Source organism: Rhinatrema bivittatum, chromosome 12, assembly GCF_901001135.1.
Source record: "Rhinatrema bivittatum chromosome 12, aRhiBiv1.1, whole genome shotgun sequence".
Taxonomy (NCBI): Eukaryota; Metazoa; Chordata; class Amphibia; order Gymnophiona; family Rhinatrematidae; genus Rhinatrema; species Rhinatrema bivittatum.
Genome location: NC_042626.1, coordinates 80,231,404 through 80,250,115, shown reverse-complemented (window position 1 = coordinate 80,250,115; position 18,712 = coordinate 80,231,404). Strand labels below are relative to the sequence as shown.

The following is an 18,712-nucleotide window of genomic DNA, read 5'->3' as shown; positions in this document are numbered from 1 at the left end:
TGACTTGAGCTTCTTGAGCAAGATTTCAATCTCCAATGAGAAAGTGGGCTCGAATGATTCAAGTCTGGAGTTTTGCTGAATAGTGGTGTTATAAGGGAGATGTGATTGGTTATTGTTGGAAATAAGCGGCGCTACCAGGTTGGAGATTTTTTTTATCGAAGTAAATAGCTAGTTACGTCCCTCGTCCTGACATAACTTCATGAGAGTCTTTGAGAGAAGTGGAAGTGGAGGGAATGCATATAGGAGACCGGTTGCCCATGAGAGGGAGAACGCATCTCTTGGCTGAGAGTGTTGGCTGCGAGTGAGAGAGCAAAGTTCTCTACTTTGCGGTTCTGAGGTGATGCAAAGAGGTCTATGTGGGGGTAACCCCAACGTTGGAATATTGAGTCTGCTACAGTGGGGTCGAGGGACCACTCGTGTGGTTGAAAGGCACGACTCAGCTTGTCCGCCAATACATTGTCCACTCCCAGCAAGTAGGTGGCCCTGAGGTACATGGAATGGAAGAGGGCCTCTGCCCATATCTGCGCAGCCTCCTGACACAGTAGGTAGGAGCCCGTCCCTCCCTGTTTGTTGATGTACCACATGGCCATCTGGTTGTCCGTCTGAATGAGGATGACCTGGTTGGAAAGGTGATCCTGAAATACCCTGAGAGCATATCTGATTGCTCGAAGCTCCAGGAAATTGATTTGATGTTTGGCTTCCTCTGGAGACCAAGTTCCTTGCGTCTGCAAATCAGCGACATGGGCTCCCCAGCCGAGGTTGGAAGCATCGGTGGTGAGAATTATTTGAGGGTCTGGAGCCTGGAAGGGCAAGCCTCGGAGGAGATTGATCTGATTTTGCCACCAGGCTAGAGACTGACGAAGTGAGTCAGTGATGTGGACAGTGGTCGATAGAGGTTGGACGAACTGAGTCCATTGTGACCTTAGAGTCCACTGCATGACTCTCATGGCCAAGCGGGCCATTGAGGTAACCTGTACTGAGGACGCCATGTGTCCTAGCAGGATGAGGAATTGGCGTGCAGTCATGCAGTGCTGAGACTGTAGCTGGTGTGCAATAGAGATGAGAAAGAGAGCTCGCTGTCGAGGCAGAAATGCCTTTGCCTGCAAGGTGTCCAAGTCTGCCCCAATGAATGATAAAGTTTGTGATGGGACTAAGCAGGATTTCGCGTAGTTGACGAGAAATCCGAGCGAAGTCAGAGTGTGTAAAGTGAGACGTAGGGACGACAGAGCAGCCAGCTGAGTGGGAGCCCTGATCAACCAATCGTCTAGATAGGGGTAGACGTGAACACCTTGAGTCCTGAGGAAGGCTGCTACTACTACGAGGCGCTTGGTGAAGACTCGTGGTGCAGATGCCAGGCCGAATGATAGCACTGGGTACTGATAGTGCTTAGGGCTTACCAGAAATCTCAGGAACCTGCGATGAGATGGAGCAATGTGTGTATACGTGTCTTGGAGATTGAGAGAGCAAAGCCAGTCTCCTCTTTGCAGAAGAGGAAGGAGGGAACCCAAGGTTACCATCTTGAACTTTTCTCGGTGGAGGTACTTGCTGAGGGCATGTAGGTCCAGAATTGGACGAATGCCACCTGATTTTTTGGGGATTAGAAAGTACCAGGAATAGAATCCTAGGCCTTGTTGGGAGTAGGGCACTGGCTCTATTGCTCTGGGCTGGAGGAGGAGGGAGACCTCCTGCTCCAGGAGAAGTGAGTGGTCGGATATTCTCCACATCGGTAAAGGTGGGGAGTCCGGTGGGATGGAAAGAAAGTTCAGGTGATAACCTTGAGAGATTATGGCAAGGACCCACTGGTCTGAGGTGATTGTGTGCCACCTGTTGAAATGGCACAAATCGACAGTGGAAACTGGCTGCTGTTCTCTATGCAGGAGTCAAAAGCCGGAAGCAGGGCCCGGCTGAGGAGCCACCTGCGGCTTTTGTTTCCGCGGTTGACGAGACCGGGCCTTTTGGAAGGGTCTCGTGGAATGAGTCCTAGACTGTGGTGGATAGGACTTCTTTGGACGAAAGAATGACTTTTTAGTATCCTTCCTGAAAGGCTGTTTGGAGGAAAAATTGGCGGGCGAGCGGTCGGTGATCATCAGGCACCAAAGAAATGCCGCCGGGAACCGAACGCAACTGCGGGAAAAACACTTACCGAGCGTCGGAAAGATGGGGGACCCTGGTGAGAGTGAATTAGGAAGATAAACTTCAATTTTTTTCACGAGGAAAAATGTGAGAAATTTCTCTGAGCTCCTAAACCACAAGGCAACTTGCTGCACGGAAAAAACAGACTGAAGGGGACCCTGTGTGGCCACAGGTTAGTGGCAAGCTGGGCATGCTCAGTGTGCCAGTCAAAGTTCTAGAAACTTTGACAAAAGTATTCTGTGACAAGGCTCCATCTGATGATGTCACCCACATAAATAGCAAATGTTGCTTACCTGATGTAACAGGTGTTCTCACAGGACAGCAGGATGTTAATCCTCACAAATGGGTGACATCGAGGATGGAGCCCAACCATGGGAAAACTTCTGTCAAAGTTTCTGGAACTTTGACTGGCCCCTACTGGGCATGCCCAGCACGACACTAACCCTGCAGCCAGGAGGGGTCCCCCTTCAGTCTTGTTTCAAAGCTACAGGCAGTGCCTAAAAATAAAATAATAAAAACGAACCCAACACCGCGGGGCGGCGGGCGGATTTCGTGAGGACTAACATCCTGCTGTCCTGTGAGAACACCTGTTACATCAGGTAAGCAACATTTGCTTTCTCACAGGACAAGCAGGATGGTTGTCCTCACAAATGGGTGAGTACCGAGCTGAGAATGTCCGAACATGCACCAAAAGTACCTAACGGTGTGCAACAGGCACAACAACTGGGGTGGAATTTGGTAGAGGACGTCCGCACCCCACCGGGTAGGCGGAAGGGTGTTGGTACATCATGTTGGAAAAAGGTTACGCAAGACAGATTGGCCGAAGATGGAATCCTGTCTTCCAGCCTTGTCCAAACAGTAGTGGGCTGCAAATGTATGGAGAGAACTCCAGGTAGCAGCCCTGCAGATGTCAGGAAGCGGCACCGATCGAAGGTGTGCTACTGAAGTCGCCATGGCCTTCACAGAGTGTGCCTTAACACGGTCTTGAAAGGGAATGCCAGCTTGCTGATAGCAGAAAGAGATGCAGTCCGCCAACCAGGAGGAAGAGCCTGCTTACCCACAGGTTGCCCTAACTTGTTAGGATGGAAAGAGACGAATAATTGAGTGCTTTTCCTATGGGCAACTGTACGGTCCAGATAGAAAGCTAGAGCACGAGTCGAGGGTATGCAGAGTCTGTTCCCCGGAGTTGGAGTGGGGCCTGGGAAAGAAAATGGGTAGTATGATGGATTGATTAATATGAAACTCCAAAACTACCTTAGGTAAGAATTTAGGGTGAGTGCGGAGTACTGCCCGGTCCTGCAGGAGTTTAGTGTAAGGCGGATAGGTAACTAGGGCCTGTAACTCACTAACTCTGCGAGCTGAAGTGATAGCCAGAAGAAATATTTAAGAGATATTTAAGGTCACAGGAGTGAAGAGGTTCGAAGGGTGGTTTCATAAGGCAACCAAGAACCAGATTAAGGTCCCAAGATGGGGCCGGAGGACGTAAAGGTGGCTTCAAATGAAGCAAGCCTTTAAGAAAGCGTGTAACAAGGGGTTGTACTGAAATAGGGACACCTCCGATACCTTTATGGAAGGCGGCTACCGCACTGACATGCATTCTAATGGAAGAGGTCTTTAGACCTGATTCCGACAGATGCCAAAGATAGTCCAAAAATATAGGAATTGGACAGGAAAGGGGATCAAGGGACTGCGAAGTGCACCATGATGTGTACCTTTTCCACTTGTAGGAGTAAGATTTTCTTGTGGAAGGCTTTCGTGAAGCGATGAGGACACGAGAAACTGAATCCGATAGGTTAAGTGGTTGAAGGGCTAACCTTTCAACATCCATGCAGTCAGGGACAATGCTTGGAGATTGGGATGGAGGAGGCATCCGTCGTTTTGAGTGATCAGATGCGGGTCCGTTCCCAGGGGAATGTGTCTGCTGATGGAGAGATCCTGGAGAATGGGAAACCACACTTGGCGTGGCCAGTGCGGTGCTATCAGGATCATGGTTCCTTGTCCTGACGTGGCTTCACAAGGGTCTTCGACAGAAGAGGAAGTGGAGGGAATGCATAAAGCAGACCGGTGGACCACGGGAGGGAGAATGCATCCCTGGGCCGAGAGTGCTGAGTCCAAATGAGAGAGCAGTAATTGGCCACTTTGTGGTTCTGAGGGGACGCAAAGAGATCTATGTGGGGATGACCCCATTGCTGGAAAAGAGAGGTCGCTACCAAGGGATTGAGTGACCACTTGTGTGGTTGGAAGACACAGGTCAGCCGGTCTGCCAAGACATCTTCTGCCCCCGGCAAGTAGGTGGGCCCTGAGGTACATCGAACGGGAGAGGGCTTCTGCCCAAATCTGCGCAGTTTCCTGACAGAGAAGGAAGGAGCCTGTGCCTCCCTGCTTGTTGATGTACCTCATGGCCACCTGATTGTCCGTCTGAATCAAGATTATGTGATTTGATAGGCAATCTTGAAAGGCCCGGAGAGCGTATCGGATTGCCCAAAGCTCCAGGAAATTTATCTGGTGTTTGGCTTCCTCTAGAGACCAGAATCCTTGAGTTTGTAAGTTGTTTACATGGGCTCCCCAGCCGACGTTGGAAGCGTCGGTGGTGAGAATTATTTGAGGATCTGGTGGATGAAAGGGCAAGCCTTGGAGGAGGTTGGATTGATTTGTCCACCAGGCAAGAGACAGACAGAGTGCATCGGTGATGCGAACAATGGTCGACAGAGGCTGTGTGGCTTGTATCCATTGTGATTTCAGAGTCCACTGCATGACTCTCATGGCTAGATGGGCCATTGGAGTCACATAAACTGAAGAGGCCATGTGTCCCAACAGAATAAGGAATTGGCGAGCTGTTGCTGTGGGTTGAGACTGCAACTGGCAAGCTAGGGACACAAGGGTTTGGACTCGTTGATGAGGAAGGAAGGCTTTTGCCTGTAAGGTGCCCAAGTCTGCTCCAATGAAGGATAAGGTTTGAGATGGGAGAAAGCAGGATTTCTCGTAGTTGACAAGAAAACCCAGAGAAATTAGAGTTCGAATTGTCAATGTCAGGGAAGACCAAGCGATTTGCTGGGTTGGGGCCCTGATCAACCAGTCATCCAAGTAAGGGTAGACATGGACGCCTTACTTCCTGAGGAACTCTGCCCACCACTACGAGACATTTGGTGAAAACTCGCGGTGCAGATGCTAGACCAAATGGGAGCACTCGGTATTGATAGTGGTTTTGGCCTACTAGAAATCGGAGGTATTTGCGATGAGAGTGAGTTATCGCAATGTGGGTATAAGCGTCTTTGAGGTCTAGACAGCAGAGCCAGTCCTGTCTTTGCAGCAGAGGGAGAATCGAGCCCAGGGTTACCATCTTGAACTTTTCTCTGTGAAGGTACTTGTTGAGGGCCCACAAGCCCAGGATAGGTCGAAGTCCTCCCGACTTTTTTGGGATCAGAAAGTACCTGGAATAGAATCCCAGTCCTTGTTGGGAAAAAGGAACTGGTTCTATAGCGTTGGACTGGAGGAGAAGAGATACTTCCTGCTCTAAAAGAACAGAGTGGTCGGTAAGTCTCCACGCTTGTAGAGGTGGAGAGTCCGCAGGAAGAGTTAGAAAGTTTAGATGGTAACCCTGTGCAATTATCGCTAGCACCCACTGATCTGTGGTGATGTGATGCCAGTTTTCTGAAAGGTGGCTTAGTCGACCTCCTACTGGTATGTTTGGAAGAGGGATTCGGCATCTGCTCTCTAATTGAAAGTCAAAACCCCGACGCAGGACCTGGTTGCGGAGCTGGTGTGGGTTTTTGCTTTCGAGGTTGGCGAGGCTGAGGCTTTTGATACGGTCTCGTTGACCTGGACTTGGTGTGTGGGGGATAATACTTCCGTGGACGGAAGAATGACTTTTTAGATTCCTTCTTAAATGGTTGTTTAGAAGGGAAGTCAGAAGGAATCGATGAGAGCTGTTTAAGGGTCTCATGATGATCCTTTAATTCAGCAACTATTTGTTGAATTTGCTCACCAAACAAATTATCCTCTAAACAGGGCAGGTTGGAGAGCCTGTCCTGAATCTCCAGGCGAAGGTCAGAAGACTTAAGCCAAGCCCAGCGCCTTGCTGAGATGGCCGTAGCAGACAGTCTAGTGGAAGCATCAAAGATGTCATAAGATGTTCGTATCTCATGCTTTCCGGCTTCAAACCCTTTAAGCACGAGGGTTTGAAGCTGTTGTTGGAATTGTTCTGGTAAGTTATCTGAAAATTCTTGTATCTGCTTAAAAATGACCCTGTTATATTGGGTCATGTATAGCTGATAAGAAGCTATTTTAGAAATAAGCATGGCCCCTTGGTAAACTTTTCTGCCTATACTATCTAGGAACTTACTCTCCTTAGTAGGAGGTATGGATGAGTATGGCTTCATTCTTTTAGCTTTCTTTTGTGCTGACTCCACCACAACAGAGTGGTGGTCTAGCTGAGGTTTCTGAAAGCCAGGTGCTGACTGTACGAGGTAAGTAGAGTCCGCTTTTTTGTTTACTGGAGCAACAGATCCAGGAGTTTCCCAATTCTTTTTTAGAAGGTCCAGAAAAACCTGATGAATTGGAATGGAAGTGATTACTTTTGGGGGATCCAAAAATTGGAGTAATTCCATCATTTGGTGCCTGTCATCTTGCTCCGATTGAAGCTGAAAAGGGACCAATTCCGACATTTCCTTCACAAAATTTGTGAAAGAGAGGTCCTCAGGAGGAGAACGCTTTCTGCTTTCAGCAGGAGAGGGTGGTGAAGGTAAATCATCGGTATCCGTGGAAGAATTATCACCCCAGGTGTCATAAGGATCAGGTTGTTAACCTATAGGACCTCGAGGGGGTTGGATACCGGAAGGACCCGGTTGAGGCTCCGAGAAACCCGAAGAAATCACCGGGGGCATCGAAAATACCCTTGGAGGCATTGGTGCCGGCATCGAAGGCATCGATGGAGCCGATGTACGTATCGCCCCGGAGGAATGTATCGGTGGCGAGGGATTACATGGCACCGATGGAACTACTCCCGAAGGAGAAATTCGATACGGTGTTTCTGTACCCGATGAAGTTGGCATCGGGGAGCGCACCAGTGCTGTCGGTGACCCGGGTATTACCGGTGGAAGGGCGGTCATAAGCGCTTCCATCCGTGCAAGCAGCGGTGCCAGCGCTGCTGGAATCGGGTCGATGACTGGTTCCACTCTCGGTGGCAGAGTCGGTGCCGAAGGAGTCTGGAACCGTTGCATCGCCTTGACGATGGCCTCCTGGACCAGCCGGTCCAGTTCTTCCCGGAGACCTGGGGTAACAATACCCGGCTCCGCGGAAGAGGGAGGCTGAGGCTGAGCCGGAGGGACCACCGTCACCGGTGGAATCGCGGCTCCCAAACCCCGATGGGGTGAGGGTTGCCTCAATGTCTCAGAAACAGAAGTGGACGGGGCCGCTTCTGATCGAGACTTCTTCGGTGGCGGCTCGGACGGTACCGAGATCGAAGACTTCGATTCCTCGATGGTCCGAGACTTGCGATGTTGATGACGTTGCTTCTCCCTCCGATCCCCACGATCCTCGGGGGAAGGGACGGGAGTCGATGGCCGTGGAGACGTTGATGGCAGCCGGTCACTGGGAGGTTGCCGCCAATGGAAGGACTTAGACGGTGCCGGTTTCGAGGACATCGATGCGATGGACGGCGTCGGAGTGTGAGCATGGAAAAGGAGTCCCATTTTCTCCATTCTGGCTTTGCGACCTTTTGATGTCATACGGGCACATTTGGTGCAAGTCAGGACATCATGCTCACTTCCTAAACATAATATACAGACTCTGTGAGGGTCTGTGATAGACATGGTGCGCGTACAATCCGGGCACCGACGGAACCCCGACGCCATGGCCATTGACCAAAAATTTAGCCGCGGGACGGTCGATGGCCAGCAGGCCGCGAAGGCTAAACTCGACGGTAGCCGGCGAGAAACGGCAAAAAACTTACCGAAACACCGCAGACTAAATGTAGATAGAGGGGGGACCCCTGTGGGGTGTATTTTACTTCAAAGAAGTTCGAGAAGAATTTCCTGTCAGGAATGTGGTAAGAGCTCCTTCACCGCGTGGCAACTGCTGCTCGGAAAAAAGAAGACTGAAGGGGGACCCCTGCTGGCTGCAGGGTTGGTGCCGTGCTGGGCATGCCCAGTAGGGGCCAGTCAAAGTTCCAGAAACTTTGACAGAAGTTTTCCGTGGTTGGGCTCCATCCTCCATATCACCCATTTGTGAGGACAACCATCCTGCTTGTCCTGTGAGAAAAATAAACAAACATGTGAGGGCTACCATCCTGCTTGTCCTGGGAGAAAAACCTAGCCATTTGGGGACTGATAAGGTACTGCTGCTCTTTTAATTACTTTGAATAATTTTGTGTTCTCTGCACTCAGCACCCCACTTGTCATTCCCTTTATTAATGAATATATGTTTAACAGCACCGGTCACAATACAGATCCCTGGGGCACTCTACCACATCAAAGATCATCTTTGCTTATCCCAGGCTTTCTTGAATTTTATTATTTATTTATTTATAGGCTTTTCTTTGCCCACATTCGTAAGGCACATCATGCCGGCTTACATTGAACTGAAAAGGAGGAAATACAACGAACAGAATAACATATCATAGTTGAAGCAAATGGTGCAAAATATGAGCAAAGTAAAAACATTATATGATTATATATAATAACATAAAAGAACTGATAGGTAGGGTGGAAAAGGTATAAAGCAAGAGAAAAACTTTGTACAAACTAAAACAACTTTATCTTTATCATTGAGTACGATATACAGGGGTTACAAATGTGCAGAATATTCCAGGGGGAGAGGGTAAGGGGCACAGAAGGAGAGAGGAGGAGGGGGTAGGGCTGGCAGTGGAAAGTCTTAGAAAGGTCCATTCAGGAGAGGACTACGTGGTAATTGAGTCCGGGTATGCCTGCTTAAAGAGCCATGTTTTGACTCCTTTTTTGAAATTGCATGACGGCTCTATTCGGAGGGAGGGGGGGAGGGAGTTCCAGAGGTAGGTGCTAGCTATGGAGAAGGCCCTTTCTCTGGTGAGGGACAGATGCGCAGCCTTCAGGGAAGGAATGTGTAGGGTACCTGCATGAGCACTTCTTGTTGGGCGGTTGGATGTGCGGAAGAGAGGCATTTCTTCCAGCCAGGTGTGACTGAGTTTGTATAATGAGCGGTGAAGAATGGTCAGTGTTTTATATAGTGAGCGGAAGGATATAGGCAGCCAGTGCAGGTCTTCTAAAATTGGAGTAATGTGTTCTGTTTTGCGGGTGTTTGTTATGATTCTGGCCATGGAGTTTTGGAGGATCTGGAGTGGCTTAATTGTGGTAGCAGGAAGGCCAAGTAGGAGGGCGTTACAATAGTCCAGTTTCGCAAGCATAGTAGTCTGGACTACAGTTCGGAAATCATTAGTGTGAAGCAGAGGTTTGAGTTTCCTGAGGACATTTAATTTGTAGAAGCCTCCCTTTATGAGGGATTTGATGTAAGGTTTAAAGTTTAGTTGATGGTCGATAAGGACGCCCAGGTCTTTTACAGCCTGTAATTTGTGTTGTGGAGCAGTTGTGTTCTGTGGTGTGTTGTGGGGAGAGCAGTCAAGATGGGTGGAAATGATGAGTAGTTCTGTTTTTGCTGTGTTTAGTGCTAGGTGTAGGTTGGATAGCATTGATGTTATTGAGGTGAGGCAAGATTCCCAGAAAAGCATGGATTCCTCAATGGATTTTTGGATTGGGATAAGAATCTGCACATCGTCTGCGTAAAGGAAAAATTTGAGGCCTGGGTCAGATAGTAATTGGAAGAGGGGTAAGAGGTATATATTGAATAGGGTTGATGATAAAGATGAACCTTGGGGGACACCTTGTGTGAGGATTGATGTCTTTCAATTTTTACTACGTATTCTCTGTGGTTAAGATAAGAGGAGAACCATGAAAGTGCAGTGTCAGCAATGCCTATTTCAGCCAGGCGGGTCATTAGGATTTGATGATTGACAGTGTCGAACGCTGCCAAGATATCTAGGAGGGCGAGCAAGTACTATTGGTTTTGTCTCTGTCTCCTCCCCTGGGAGGTCGTTCCATGAATCCACCACCCTTTCTGTGAAGAAATATTTTCCAGTGTTACACCTGTGTCTAGCCCCTGGAGCCCCACGTCGTGATTTCTTGTTCTACAGCATACTTTCCTCTGCAAAAGGTTTGCTGCTTGTGCCTGATTTATATCTTTCAGGTATTTAAATGTCTCCATCCTATTCCCCATCCCTCCTCTCCTCTTGGATACATACTTAGATCCTTAAGTCTATTTATGCCAACTCTGCGCCATTTCTGTAGCATTTCGATGACCTGCCTAGGAGGTGGGTGCATTACTTGCAGCCCTCCTTAGTTTAGTTGATTTCCTATACTGGTTCTCCAAAAATATGATAGTGATTTACATTTAAGGTTACAAGTACAACCAAAGCTACAATACATTCAGTCACAGAGAACATAAATCATAAATGGGAAAAAAAAAGTATCTCCTCTGGAGGAGGAATCCTCAATAGATCAAGCAGGGAAGCCCTAGTGGATTCATAAGGAAACAGCAGGGACAACAAATACCAGGACGCGGGGATCTTAGTCTAAGACAGCATGGCACTTATGTTCTTATCTACCTACGCTGACCTTTGCAGATCATATGCAGGTCAGTACTGTAGAACTAAGCAGGCTGTTTTGCCAAAGCCCCAGAAGAAATCCATGTTTTATACCATCTGGCAAAGCCAATACGGAAACAGCAGTAGCAGACTTACCTGTCTGAAGAGGGCTGGGGAACGACAGTGTCACCTTCTCATCTTCATTCTGGTAGTTGAATCCCGTGGCATGGATTTCTGGAAGAGAGCATGTTCAGATCAGAGCAGGCATGTTTGTGCCAGCAAAAGAATTTCAGCAAAGTACCAAGTAAACATCCTGGGGTGGGAAGGCAGAATAAGCACAAATGAATGGGGAGAGAAATGAAGTGCAGGATGTTTGGTGACTTTATATTTGGAAAAACAGACACTGTTCATTTCTTTTTCAGGCTTCTCTTCCAGATTGATTGACTTTAAACTTTCAGGAAAATAAGTGTTTCCAACTCAGTCTAATAAAGTGTTAATTGTTATAGTGGGTCTTCAAACTCACACCTCCACTACAAATTTCACTAGGGAATGCAGTATTAGCAGACCCAACTGCCCCAGCAGCACTTGGGCATCTATTCCTATCTCAAGCTCAAACCTGAGTGCACTGGATAAAAATACTCAGGCCTCAATACCCAACACAAAGGACAAAAGCAGTCACACGTAGCTCCACTACAGAGCAGCTTATCCTCAGACCCACAGCCAGGGACACACAGTCACACGTAGCTCCATTACAGCGCAACTTATCCTCATAGTCCCACAGCCATGGGCGCATGCAGTCACACGTAGCTCCATTACAGCGCAACTTATCCTCATAGTCCCACAGCCATGGGCGCATGCAGTCACACGTAGCTCCATTACAGCGCAACTTATCCTCATAGTCCCACAGCCATGGGCGCATGCAGTCACACGTAGCTCCATTACAACGCAACTTATCCTCATAGTCCCACAGCCATGGGCGCATGCAGTCACACGTAGCTCCATTACAGCGCAACTTATCCTCATAGTCCCACAGCCATGGGCGCATGCAGTCACACGTAGCTCCATTACAGCGCAACTTATCCTCATAGTCCCACAGCCATAGGCGCATGCAGTCACACGTAGCTCCATTACAGAGCAGCTTATTCTCTAGGATCAAAGAGCACAGCTGTTACATCAAATCACTTCCATTCAACAGAGCCCATTTTAATTGTCTTCCCAAACAAAAGAATGGCTTTGAAAATAGTGGAAATGAAAAGCTTTCATTTGATCTGAGCCTTTGAGAAATACTTTCTTGGCTGCGCCTGAGGATTGGCAGAGTCAGACAAGCTGGGACATGTCTGTAAAGTACCCAGGACTACAAAGCATTCCTGTTTCAAAGCCACGTGGCTGGGCCTGACAGATATCGCAAAGGTATGGAGAGATGAAGATCCAGGGTCAGCGGTCACAACAATAATACCTAGCCAGGTCCAGTGAACCAATCACTTGTACACCCCCATGCTTGGCATTGTGAACACTGGAAAGCACCTGTGAACAGCTTCTATTGACAGTGCAACAGCTAAGGAGTGAAAATGAATGAACATAAAAATCAGGCAGGGTGGGGGCAGAGAGACAGTAAGGCTTGCTGGGCAAAGCAATAATTATTTCTAGGGTTTCTGTTTTTGGGTATTTATATATTGAAATGTAGGTGTTTATGTTCCAGCTAGTTAGGCCTTCTTTGAGAGTATTAAACTTGGTGGCTGTGTTTTCAAGGTGCAGGACTAGAGGTTGGGACCTTTTTCGATTAATTCAAATACTTGGCTTGTAAAGCTGTAAAATGCAACATATTTTGCATTTATCCATTATTCTGTTCTAAAAGATGATAGGCAACAGGCGCTTTGATTTCTGACATTTAGCACAGCCCTCAATTCCTCATTCACCACCCAGCAAGGGGAAATGCTAAGAACAACCTTTACTTCAATACTTGATCAGCTGCAAAGTCCTTAAAGAACACTGATGCAGTTTATATAAAATTGTCACAACTAAAACCATAAAACAGTAATATAATAAATATTTTAAAAAATGTATATTCCACACATATCTAAAACTCAAGGTGGATTACAAAACATTCATAAGAAAAATAAAACAAGTACATAAAAACAAGCAAAAATACCTCATCAAGATGACATATTGCGCAAAAACTCATCCTAAAGCTAAAGGCTCCAGAGATTCCCCCAAAAGCCCCTTTAAAAACCTCAGATAGGACCAGAATATAAATAAATTCACTTCCCAACAAGTGCAAAGCAGACTGTCAACTGGAGAACCTAAACAGGCACATTTTCACCAAAGGCTTCTTTCATTCATCCATTACAACAATATTAGCAAACATTAGATAACAAAACAAAGAATATAAAAATAAAGGACTAGTCAGTCATAATATAATCATATTTACTCATTTCAGCCAAATAAAAGGATAAAATACTCAATAAACTGAAGTTAAAAATAACCCCAAGACTCAGACACTAACCATCAAGAGCTAGCATAAAATCAAACAGGCACTAAAATACTGCTCCTAGGTTTAAGATAATTGTATTTCACTCTCAGTTCAAGAAACAAGGCACTCCACAATATAGCTAAAGGCAGACCAATAAGGCGACTCCTGTCTGATTTATATGGAGGAGGAATGGAAAACAGGTCTAATGCAGAGCTAATAAGAAATCAACAAATTTGCCAAGTATACCACGCCCCAGCACGTCTCTGTAACACTTAAAATTTTAACCCTGATTCTGGACAACAGACAGCCAGTACAATTTCTTTCAATAAAAGTATCACACGATCAAATCATTTTGCTGCAGCATTCTGCACACGTTGCAAACATTTTAATTAGACTACCGTACATCCTAAACGCAGTCTTTTACAATAGTCCAGGCAGTCAAACAACGCCTATACCAGAACCTGAAGATCAGTTCTAGAGGGGAGAGAGCTCAGCAAGGGGGCAGGCTGAGAACATAGTAAAGTGCTGGGGAGAGAGCACTATTTTTCTAGTATTTATCCAGTACACAACAGTTTCATTTTTTCTGCCGGGGTGTTTTACCTGTTCATCAGTTAAAAACTAAAAACAGAAGGCATAATTATTTCTGGGTCTGTTGCCAGGTACTGTAACAGCTTCTGCAGTCAGGGGAATAAGGAAGGCAGCAAGCAAACTCCTCCTGGATTTCCATGGAAATGTGTTAACAACAAAAGTGGTGCGATGGTGCACTAGAAGAGAGAGAGGCACCTGCAGCCAGCGGCACAAACCCACTTCGTGCAGCTCAAAGACCCATACATCATGCAGGTAGGTTCAATGCCAGCACCCAAAACAACTCAAACTCGCCACTAGGATTTCAAGCCATGTGACAGCCAAGAGACTCAGTGGGCAAATCACATTTCTTCACTCTGCGGCACCCACTTCACCGGTCACAACCTAGACAAAAAGCTGCTGTTTCAACTTTATTACAAAGGTCTACAGACACACATCTGATTACAGTTTTAATACAAAATCCCACTTCCATGTGAGGAAATCTATCAGAATGTTAATTAAAACACAGGAAGTGACTATGCTGCTGGGTGGGGGACACTGAGCCCGCACTGCTAGGATCCTGGACAGAAAGCAGGGCACGGCCTGGGAAACTCCTGTTCCAGCACTTGACACAACTGCTTCCGAAAGTTTAGGATGCCCAAGTGGATCTATCACCTCAAAGATTACAACATACAGACACACACTGTGGCTGCTGGGTGTTGTCTATATTTTGCACAGAAATTCAAGTTATGTAATACCAACTCTGGGTTCTGTCCAAAGTCTTAGGGCAAAATCATTCAACTGCAGGAAATGAAAGTGCAAGCACAGAGAACGAGCCTGGAAAAATGTAAGGTGAAACTGAGCTCGTTAGTAAGGCTTGAATCTGCTCCGGCTCTCGGGCCAATACAGTACAGTGCGTTCCGGTACACAGTAAAGGGTAATAGCGTGTCGAAAATGCGCGGCCAACCCCCCCCCCCCCCCGAAACTAATAGCGCCCGCAACATGCAAATGCATGTTGATGGCCCTATTAGTTATTCCCGCGCGATCCAGAAAGCAAAACGTGCAGCGAAGCCACACATTTTACTTTCAAAAATTAACGCCTGCCCAAAGGCTGGCGTTAATTTCTGCCAGCGCCAGGGAAGTGTACAGAAAAGCAGAAAAAACTGCTTTTCTGTACACCTCCAACTTAATATCATAGTGATATTAAGTCGGAGGCCCCAAAATTTAAAAAATTTTAAAGTTTAAAAAAAAAAAACATTAAAATCGGCCCGCGGGTCGGAAGACTGACACTCAATTATGCCGGCGTCCGTTTTCTGAACCAGTGGCTGTCAGCAGGTTCGAGAACCGATGCAGACAAAATTGAGCATCGGCTGTCAAACCCACTGACAGCCGCCACTCCTGTCAAAAAGGAGGTGCTAGGGACGCGCCTCTTTTTATCACGGGCCCTCATTTAAATACTGGATCGCGCGCCCAGAAGAGTGGCCTGGGCGCGCGTTGGTGGAGCGGGTGCTCACCTCGGAGCGCCGGCTCTCCTGCCGATTTTACTATATCAGCCTGTCTGAGGTAAAGGAGCAAGAATGTTGCAGCCCGAGCTGGTTCTTCTCTTCTTGGGCAACATGTAATGCAAAAGCACCTGAGCACAACTAGAGGGAGGAGAGCAAGCCTAGCACCTCTCCCATCTCCCCCTTGTCACGCAAACCCTGCTCCTTCCCCTCTCCTACCCCCCACCACCCCAACTCCCTGCATACAGGGCTGCAAGAATCTGATTTACCACTTCCCATATAGGCTGAAGCTAGAAGGGCTACTTTCTTAATACAAACTGGTGCTAGCAAAGCATGGACACATGCTTTGCCAATTTTGTCATACATTTCTCCCATATAAGCAATTGCTCCTTGCAGGCTACCAAATCAAGCCAAATCTCTAACTGCTCTTGAAATAAGCTAAAAAGCAGAAGAGAACTGCTCTTTTAGAGTGTTGTCCATACTAGGGCACTGCAAAGATGTTCAGACATTAAAAGGCTTCAGAAGCAGAGCTGGGTTCACAGCTTCTCATGACACCAAAACAGATTCTGGTCAGCAGGAAGCAAGAGAATAAGGGGTGCCTGAGGCTATGGGAAGAGCATCAAGAATTACTAAACAATGCAAGGACTTACATGGGCAAACAACTGGCACAAAACCAAACAGGTCAGCTGCTCTGTCGTAAGCACAGCTCACAAAGAAATGACAAGTGAAGCCCAAACTACGCTAGTATTCACTGCTGCCGACCCCACTACCCCCTCCCGTCACAGTCCGACTCCATCGGGCAAGCTGTCGCCCCCACCACCCCCTCCTGTTACTGCCTGATGCCATCAGGCACATCGTCACCCCTGACACCCCCCTTCCTGTCATTGCCTAAAGGCATCAGGCACACTGCTGCCCCCGACACCCCCTCCCGAAACTACTGGCAAGAAGGAAGGGATGGTGCAAAGCTGCAACATTCCTGGAGTCAACCGTAGGAACAGCTCCCAACACGACAGCGCCTACAGTTCAGAGATGTGACAAGTTGTGCATATTGCCACCAAGAATACAGTCTTCAGCGTTAACAGGTATAGAGAGAGCGCACACTGTGGCTGAAAGGAAGGCCCTGCTAAGAAGTCCAATACTAGCTTGAGGTTCCATAGGGGGACTGGCCACGTTAAGAGTGGTCGGAGATGTTCAACTCCTTTTAGGAAATGGGCCAAGTTCGGTTGTGTCGACAGGCGGTTTCCATTCACTTGCCTCTGAAACAGGAGAGAGCCGCCACATGGCTCTTCAAGGAGTTAAGGGACTGACCTTTGTTCAGGCCGTCCTGTAAGAATTCCAGAATCATGGGGATCTTGAACATAAGAAATTGCCATGCTGGGTCAGACCAAGGGTCCATCAAGCCCAGCATCCTGTTTCCAACAGAGGCCAAACCAGGTCACAAGAACCTGGCAAGTACCCAAACACCACCAAGAAGATCCCATGCTACTGATGCAATTAATAGCAGTGGCTATTAGTTAAGTAAACTTGATTAATAGCAGTTAATGGACTTCTCCAAGAACTTTTCCAAACCTTTTTTGAACCCAGCTACACTAACTACCTCCTCTGACAACAAATTCCAGAGCTTAATTGTGCGTTGAGTGAAAAAGAATTTTCTCCAATTACTCTTAAATGTGCTACTTGCTAATTTCATGGAATGCCCCCTGGTCCTTCTATTATCTGAAAGTGTAAATAACCGATTCACATCTACTCGTTCAAGACCTCTCATGATCTTGAAGACCTCTATCATATCCCCCCTCAACCGTCTCTTCTCCAAGCTGAACAGCCCCAACTTTTTCAGCCTTTCCTCAAAGGGGTGCTGTTCCATTCCCTTTATCACTTTGGTTGCCCTTCTCTGTAGTTTCCCCATCACAACTATATCTTTTTTGAGATGCGGCGACCAGAATTGTACACAGTATTCAAGGTGCGGTCTCACCATGGAGCAATACAGAGGCATTATGACATTTTCTGTTTTATTAACCATTCCCTTCCTAATAATTCCTAACATTCTGTTTGCTTTTTTGACCGCCACAGCACACTGAGCCGACGATTTCAAAGTATTATCCAATATGATGCCTAGATCTTTTTCCTGGGTGGTAGTTCCTAATATGGAGCCTAACATCGTATAACTACAGCAAGGGTTATTTTTCCCTATATGCAACACCTTGCATTTGTCCACATTAAATTTCATCTGCCATTTGGATGCCCAATCTTCCAGTCTTGCAAGGTCCTCCTGTAATGTATCACAATCCTCTTGTGATTTAACTACTCTGAATAATTTTGTATCATCCGCAAATTTGATAATCTCACTTGTCATATTCCTTTCCAGATCATTTATAAATGTATTGAAAAGCACCGGTCCAAGTACAGATCCCTGAGGCACACCGCGTTCCTCGCACCAGGCCTCAAATATTCTCCAGAACCACACGTATGCTAGGGACGTCAAGAACTTCTGCTTACAGAGCAAGGTGGCAATTATAGCCGCCAAATATCCATGCTTTGTCAGGCAAGACCTCTCAGGGGCCAGACCCGAAGACAAAACAGAGTTGGGTCCTCGTGAAGGATCGAACCTTATTGAAGAAAGTCCCTGTGCGGGGGGAGACACCAGAAGCCTCCAGATGTCTAGAGGCAAACAGAGTAGTCTGAGACAGTGGGTTCCAACATGACAGCAGGGAGCGTTGGAGTGGCCGCATGTGTGCCCTCGCCCACGATACTACCTCCAGGGTTGATGCCATCAGGCTGAGGACCTGGAGATCACTCCACACCCTGGGGCGCATTATGTTCATCAACTGATGCACTTGGCACATCAGTTTCCTTATCCTCAAGGGAGGGAGGAAGACCTTGTCCTGCTTGGTGTCCAACCAGACTCCCAGGTACTCTAAGGACTGGGAGGGCTTGAGACTGCTCTTCCATGTTTCACAACCCAACCAAATTCCTGAAGCAGGGACCTGACCCTGCTGGTCACCTGTAGGCTCTTTCAACAGCTTTGCCTGGACCAGTCAGTCATCTAAGGGTGCACCAGGATCCCTTCTTTTCTTGGTACCGCCAATACAACCACCATAATTTTGGAGAATGTTCTGGGGGCAGTTGCCAAGCCGAAGGGCAACACCCAGAACTGATAATGGCGGCTCAGTACCGCAAAGCGTAGGAAACACTGGTGGTCTTGATGGATTGGGATATAAAGGTAGGCCTCCGAGAGGTCCAGGGATGTTAAGAACTATCCCGATTCTACAACTATTATGATGGACCGAAGAGTTTCCATGCGGAAGTGAATTACCTGCAGATGACAACTGACACTCTTGAGATCCAGGATGGGGCGAAATTAATCCTCCTTCTTAGGTACGATGAAGTAGATGAAATAATGCCCCTCATTTTCCTGGGCTTAGGTACCGGGGT

At 47.3% G+C, this 18,712-nt stretch overlaps 1 protein-coding gene across 3 annotated transcripts in view; it reads right to left on the bottom strand.

Moving 5' to 3' along the window:
- LOC115073621 (puromycin-sensitive aminopeptidase-like) overlaps nt 1–18,712 on the bottom strand; it is a 325,446-nt gene that overhangs the window by 241,256 nt on the left and 65,478 nt on the right. For all 3 annotated transcript variants that reach the window (XM_029572186.1, XM_029572187.1, XM_029572185.1), the window contains exon 3: nt 10,901–10,978. In XM_029572186.1, the coding sequence (XP_029428046.1) occupies nt 10,901–10,978 (78 nt within the window). The remainder of the gene's footprint in view (nt 1–10,900; nt 10,979–18,712) is intronic.